The following is a 7,234-nucleotide window of genomic DNA, read 5'->3' as shown; positions in this document are numbered from 1 at the left end:
TAAAGGAGTTCGTAAATAAATCGCGGCATGAGATTTTCAATTTCCCTAGTAAACTAGGGAGATATTATGAAGGAACAAGCAATGAACGAGACTCTCACCACCGAGTCACTACAACAATTGGAGAAGGAAAGAGTTCACGCACAAACAAGATATGTATACCACCTCAAGATGGAGATAAAGAAAAAGAAAATGGAAGGAAAGCAATAGAACTAAACTTAAGGTATAACCCAACCCCAAGGCTAGTAGGCTCAAGCTAAGAGAGTGAATGCTTTGGCTAAAGTGCCAGAAGCTACAGCAAGAATAAAGTTGGAACGCCACCACAATGGAAACTTAGAAACCCTCATTAAATAATCATTTGGAAATGAGAAAATGAGTTTACATGGCAGAAGGAGTGCCATTAATCTTTAAGTGAAAGTTACCAAGATGATGAGAAAAGTTTGATATTAGAATTCCCTAGTCAAATCTGAGAAGGTGACTTAGGACGAAGGAAACAATTAAGGTAGTTCACCACTTTACTAAGATGAAGTGGGTGAAAGAATGTTGTTAGGTCCTGAACTGGTCCAACAGACGATTGAGAAAGTCGACCACATCAAGCAAAGAATCAAAGAAACTCAAGATAGACAAAAGTCTTACGCCGATAAACGCCGATTGGAATTAGAATTTAATGTTGGGGATCGAGTTTTCCTCAAAGTCTCTCCCTCAAAGGGAGTTATACGTTTCGGAAAGAGGGGCAAGTTACGACCCCGTTATATAGGACCTTTTGAGACCCTAGATAAGTTAGGTCTTTGTAGCCTATAAGTTGGCTCTGCCACCAAGCATTGTGGATGTATACAATATGTATAGCACCTCGCAATTAAGAAAGCATGTGATTAAGCAAGATAAAGTAGTCCTAGCCAGGACCTAAGTTGTGATGAGAAATCAGTCCAGATACTTGATCGCAAGATTCAAGTTTTACGAGGCAATAATATTGTTCTCGTCATGTAGTGGAACCATCACAGGATGGAAAAGGCCACAAAAGAGATGAATGAAACGAATGACTAGTATCACAAGATAGAATACCAGATATGCAATTCCGAGGACGGAATTTTTATAAGGATGGAGGAATGTAATACCCCGTTTCCCCGAGATAAATTTAGAATTTATTTTGAACTTAGAAGTCAGGATGATTCACGCCGGATATAAAGAAAATAAATTTATTTTTAATTCCAACAAAAATAATTTACAAAAACATTTGTAAATTTAGTTATTAAATTTATGTGCGTCGCATATTTATTTAATTTAGCATTCAAAGCATTTTTGCGAGCATTTAGTCAGCAAACCCTGAAGAATTATTACAGTTTTCATAGTATAACCCGGAAGACTTTATTTTATTATATTTAATTTCTCCACCAAATTTCCCACATCTACCTACTCTTCCACCTCCTCCATGACAGCCATGCCACCTTCCTTTACACCTCCTTTCCACCTCCATGACAGCCCTTTACACTTAACATCCACTTTCAAATTTCACTTAACATCACTGCAGCCAAGTCATTCCTCCTCCTACGCCATATCCCCTTCTCCTACAAATCCGACAGCAAATTCATTCTCCCAATCTCCAAAATCTTTCAACATTCATTATATATTTATTTTCCACTCAAGAGAAGCTCAAAAGAAATCCAGACAACAACGACTCAACTCCATCCAAAATTCCTTAAGGTTTCATTTATAAATTTCCTTGATTATTTCAGTTTGCTCACAATCACAGCATCTAAATTTCAGTTCAGCAAACCATTTTCATACTTAAAAGAAAATCATTTTAAGCAGGCAACTCATTCATTGATAAACATGCGTAGCATATATTTGTGTTTTCTAACAAGCAAGAAACTGAGTAAAGAAATGAACTTTACATATGTATATACTTTTCTTTACATACATGAATGAACATGATTAAATGAAAATAGAATAAAATGAGTTTTGAAGCCTTAAATTTATCTTCAATTTTGGAGTGGGTTTTGTGCGATTAGAGTCGGGGGACGTCAGTTGATGCTGGGGTCGAGAGATCGGCGAGAGTGGAAGAGGGAGGCCAGGGCGCGGCAGCCTTGCTGTTGCTGTCGTCCGGCCACGGACGAGGGGGAGTTCAGGTGATAGTCGAAGGCTGAGTCTAGGACTCCGGCGGGCGGCTCTTGCAGCTGCTTGTCGGTGAAGAGTTGAGCGAGAGAGAGTGGTGGTGGTTCGCCACTGTAACAGGCCGAGAGAAACAGCAGCCGTGGTGGCTGCCGATGGTCGACGGAAGGCGGCGGAGCCGTGGTTCCGTTCTGCCAAAGGGAAAAAGAAGAGAGAGAGGGATTTCAGATTTTTAATTTAGAAAAGGGGAAAAATAGAAAATGAAGGATTAGAGCTTACCTTAGGCTGCCGTCCGGTGGCGCAACGGCAATGGGGTCTGGCGGAAGTCAGAGAGAAGGGGGATAGGGCACGGCGGCTCTGCCGCTACCTTCCAACCACGGTGAGAGAGAGATGGACGGAGGCGGTGATCCTCTGTTTTGAACCGAGAGAAGGGAGAACCGAGGGGCAGTGGTTGTCGCCGCTCGCTCCGGCGAGCGTCCGCGGCGAGAGAGCAGTCGAGGGCGAGAGAGCAGTCGAGGGAGAGAGAGCAGTCGAGAGAGGTGAGGAAGAAAGAGAGAGCAAGGGCGAGGGATAGGGAAGTCAGGGATGGCGGCGGCGGCGACCGGCGCTGCTACCGTCCGCCGGAGGAGAGAAGAAGGCGAGGAGGGGAAGGCGCAGCAGCAGATGCATGTGTGTGTGTGTTTCTGAAATGTGTGTGTGCGTGTGTTTGATATGGGAAAGGGGGAGGAGAAATGGGCTGGGGCTTGTATTGAGCTTGGGCCATTTTTATTTCAGTGGGCTCATTTATTTAGAAGAGCATTTGGGCCTCTTATTTAATCAAGAAAGCTGGGCCGATTTTTGGGCTTGAGTGTGGGCCGATTTATTTCAATTACTTGGGCCAATGATTTTGTTTTAAATTTTCAACTGGGCCTTTATTAATTTTTTCAATTGGGCTGTGCAGCTTCTTTATTTATAATGGACTGCACTATTTTAATTAATTAGACTTATTAAGTTTGATTAATTATTTTTAATTTGCATAATAATATTATATTATTATTATGTGTATATTTTAAGTAAATTACTTATTATATGCTAAGCATGACATGCATTTGCATATGCATTTTTGCAAATAAAAGTACTCATGATTTAAATTGGTTTTCATTATAATTCCAATTATTAAAGAAAGTCGAGTAAGAATATTGTTGGTGTTCTTAACTCAAGAGAAATGTTTTCAATTATTTATTCATTAAATCTTGAAAACCCGGCTAAGTGAATCATAGAGTATTAAGCACTACACCATGACTTAAGATTAGATTCAAGGAGACCTATTAAGAATAGAATTTCTTGTAGGCTTTGTGGACCAAGGGGATTAGCACTGCTTTCCCAAGACAGGTTATGTGATTATGATCTTCAGGCTTTGCCTATCCAGGTGGGCATTACTTTTACTATACGTATATAGAGATCCCCTGCGTGTCGTAGGCCTCTTATACGAATATATGCATGAGATGATTTTAACTGTTAAATTCAGTTTATTATTATGCCCAAATGATAAATGACTCTTATGAAATGAAAATGAAATGTTTATGAAATGAAATGAAATGTTTATGAAATGATTGACTGCCAAAAATGTTTATGTTTTTATATGTATCCTATCTGTGTTGGTTCGCCAACTTTAAAGGAAATCCAATTGGGATCCTATGCTAGACAAAGGTCGCTAGCTAGGGTTAACGTGTACACTCATGGAGACCGCGAGTCGCTTGCGACCGGTCTTGGCGTCCGTGGTAAGGAGGCCTCCTTCCCGGCGCGTGATAGAAAGGAACAGATATGGATCATATGAAGGAAAATGATCGGCCGATCGACTTTATGAAAATGAAAGAAATATTTTAGTAAGCGCAGGTCATTTAAGAAAACCCCTGTGTGTTACTGTTATGGCAGTTCAATTTATATATGTATGCATGTTGTATTTTCGGCTATGCCCACTGAGTATTTTTATACTCAGCCCTGCATGTATTTCTAAATGTGCAGGTTGAGCAGCTGATGGAATGGAATGATGTTGAGCGGGTGTTCCTTTAACATTTCAAGAAATGTAACCTTGAGTATACATCTTCATATGTATATCTCACACGTTTTCCGCTGCAAAACACTTTGATTAGGATAACTTTATGTTATGAAATTGTGACACGTGTTATTGAGTAACCCACCTTAATCAGTTCTCATTTATGTGTATGTTTTATAAGTATCCAAATAATCATATATGATCCCAGCATTTTATCTATGAGTGACATTTCCATATACTTTAATGTTAAGTAATTGTCCATTTCTATTTCTTATTGTTCACCCCAAGTCATAACCCCTGTTAACCCGTCATTGGGATAGTGGGTTGTGACATCGACTGAACATTGTAGTCAGTCGATACCACTTGATCCTGGTTGAATCATCAGGATAGTTTCTTCTTCAGATGAGCGTTCTGACTTCATCACTTTCCTCATCGGCGATCGTAGACTCAGCAGTTAGTTGACCACCAGTCAGCATGACTATATGAGAAAGTCTTCAAACACAGCATCACTCTTCAGGGTTGATGAGGCCAATCTTTCCGCACAGATCATTGAACCTCTCTTCTGGAAGAGCCTTGGTCAGCAGGTCCGCTCTCTGAACAGCAGTGGGAATCCATTCCACAGAGATATTCTTCTTTTCGACATGATCACGGATGAAGTGATGTCGAATAGCAATATGCTTGACTCTGGTGTGATGAACTGGATTCTGGGAGATTGCAATAGCACTGGAGCTGTCGCAATAGATTGGGACTTCCTTTTCGTCGATCCCATAGTCCTTCAACTATTGGACTAACCACAGGAGTTGTGAGCAGCAGCTTCCGGCAGCAACATATTCAGCTTCAGTTGTGGAGGTGGCGACTGAAGTCTGCTTCTTTGAAAACCATGAGATGAGCTTGTTGCCTAGGAATTGACATGTTCCGGAGGTTGATTTGCGATCAAGCTTGCATCCACTGAAGTCAGAGTCTAAGTATCCGGTGAGCTTGATGTTGTCGTCTGCTGGATACCACAATCCTAAATTGGGTGTGCCTTTGAGATATCGAAGTATACGCTTTGCTGCATCCAAATGAGCTTCCTTTGGATCTAATTGATATCCTGCACATACCCCGACTGCAAATGAGATGTCTGGTCTGCTCGCAGTCAAATACAACAAAGATCCAATGATTTCTCTGTACTTCGTCGAAGAGACAGATTTTCCTTCTGAACCTGGATCAACTTTCCAGTTTGTGTTCATTGGGATCTTGACTGATTTCATGTGCTGAATACCGAACTTGGCTATCAGTTCCTTGGCATACTTGGACTGACTGATCAGTATTCCTTCGTTGGTCTGCTTGACTTGCAATCCGAGAAAGAAATTCATTTCTCCCATCATGGACATTTGGAACTTGTTGGTCATGATGTCAGCAAACTTCTTGCACATGCGTTTGGATTTGGATCCGAAAATTATGTCATCAACATAAATCTGAACAAGCAAGAGATCTTCTCCTTCTTTGAGAGTGACAGAGTTCTGTCCACAGATCCTTTCTTGAAACCTTGTTCAACAAGATACTCCGAGAGAGTATCATACCACGCTCTTGGTGCTTGCTTCAATCCATAGAGCGCTTTCTTCAGCTTGTACACCTTTTCTGGTCCTGCAACCTCAAAGCCTGGAGGTTGTTCCACATAGACTTCATCTGTGAGCACTCCATTAAGAAATGCACACTTGACATCCATTTGGTGTACCTTGAAACCTTTGTGAGTTGTGAAGGCTAATAAGAGTCTGACTGCTTCCAATCTGGCAACTGGAGCGAACGTCTCGTCGTAGTCGATTCCTTCTTCTTGACTGTATCCTTTTGCTACAAGCCTTGCTTTGTTTCTCACAATGTTTCCTTCTTCGTCTTTCTTGTTCTTGAAAATCCATTTCAAGCCAATCACCTTTGCATCGTCTGGTCGATCCACAAGCTCCCAAACTGAATTCCGGTTGAATTCATTGAGTTCTTCTTGCATTGCGATGACCCATTGAGTAGACTTCAGAGCTTCTTCAACATCCTTGGGCTCTGTATATGATAAGAAACAACTGAAAATCTTATCTTCGTTGATGCAGTTCTGATTGATGTCAAAGACGAGGTTGCACATTGATCTCCGAGTCTTGACGCCATCTGATGGTTCTCCAATGATGTTCTCCTTTGAGTGGAGTTCAAACCATCTTTGATACTTCTTGATCTCTTCTGGAGATGGTGGGGCTTCTTCGGTCAGAATGGTTCTGAAGTGTTGAGCACCTTCTGGAGCAGGGGAGAGTTGAGCTGGAGCTGCTTCTGCACGTTCAACTCGATCTTCAGCAGCTGGAGTTCCCCTGGATTGATGCCATCTGCATTGGCTCCAGTCTGAACTTCAGACCTTGGCTGATCTTTTGATACTGAAGCTTCTCAATATCTTCATCCTTTCCTGGTCCCCACACCAAGACAGTAGAGGGCTCGGTGTTGTGGATTTCAGCTTTGGAACCTTCAGTGTTCTGGACACACTTTTCAGTTTCCTGTTCCCTGAAATCATCTGAAGACTCATCAAAGATCACATGAGGTGTTTATTCAACACAAAGAGTTTGAGAATTAAAGACTCGATAGGCTTTGCTTGAACGTTCTGTTCCAGAGTATCCAAGAAAAACTCCTGGATCAGCTTTGTTATCAAAAGTGTTTAACCTCTTCTTTTCATTGTTGTGGATGAAACACTTAGAACCGAAAGCATGAAAGTAGGCAATTGATGGCTTTCTGTTCTTCCATAGCTCGTATGGAGTTTTTCCATGTCTCTGAGTGAGGAATGAGCGATTCTGCGTGTAGCATGCGTTGTTGACTACTTCGGCCCGAAACTTCAAGGGGAGTTTTGATTCGGCTAGCATCGTCCTTGCTGCTTCCTTCAAAGACCGGTTTCTTCTTTCTGCAACTCCGTTCTGCTGTGGAGTTCTTGCTGCAGAAGTTTGATGACTGATTCCTTGTTCATCACAATACTCACGAATGACAGTATTGAGGAACTCAGTCCCACGATATGATTTGATGCTGATGATGTTGACTTCCTTTTCAACGCTCAGTCTTCTCAGCAGCTTTGGCAGTTCCTCCAGTGTCTCA

The 7,234-nt window shown here is 41.7% G+C and overlaps 1 protein-coding gene across 1 annotated transcript; it reads left to right on the top strand.

The window, feature by feature from the left end:
- Window positions 1-882: 882 nt before the first annotated feature.
- Window positions 883-4,406, top strand: LOC131003788 (uncharacterized). The gene is made up of 3 exons (XM_057930342.1): window positions 883-1,698; window positions 3,436-3,514; window positions 4,111-4,406. The coding sequence occupies exons 1-3, from the start codon at window positions 1,427-1,429 to the stop codon at window positions 4,156-4,158; spliced, it is 399 nt and encodes a 132-aa protein (XP_057786325.1). The 5' UTR covers window positions 883-1,426; the 3' UTR covers window positions 4,159-4,406.
- The last annotated feature ends 2,828 nt before the right edge of the window (window positions 4,407-7,234 follow it).

The sequence above is a fragment of the Salvia miltiorrhiza genome, unplaced genomic scaffold (assembly GCF_028751815.1).
Source record: "Salvia miltiorrhiza cultivar Shanhuang (shh) unplaced genomic scaffold, IMPLAD_Smil_shh original_scaffold_269, whole genome shotgun sequence".
Taxonomy (NCBI): domain Eukaryota; kingdom Viridiplantae; phylum Streptophyta; class Magnoliopsida; order Lamiales; family Lamiaceae; genus Salvia; species Salvia miltiorrhiza.
Note: the sequence above shows the minus strand (reverse complement) of the source record. Positions and strands in the feature narration are given on the sequence as shown.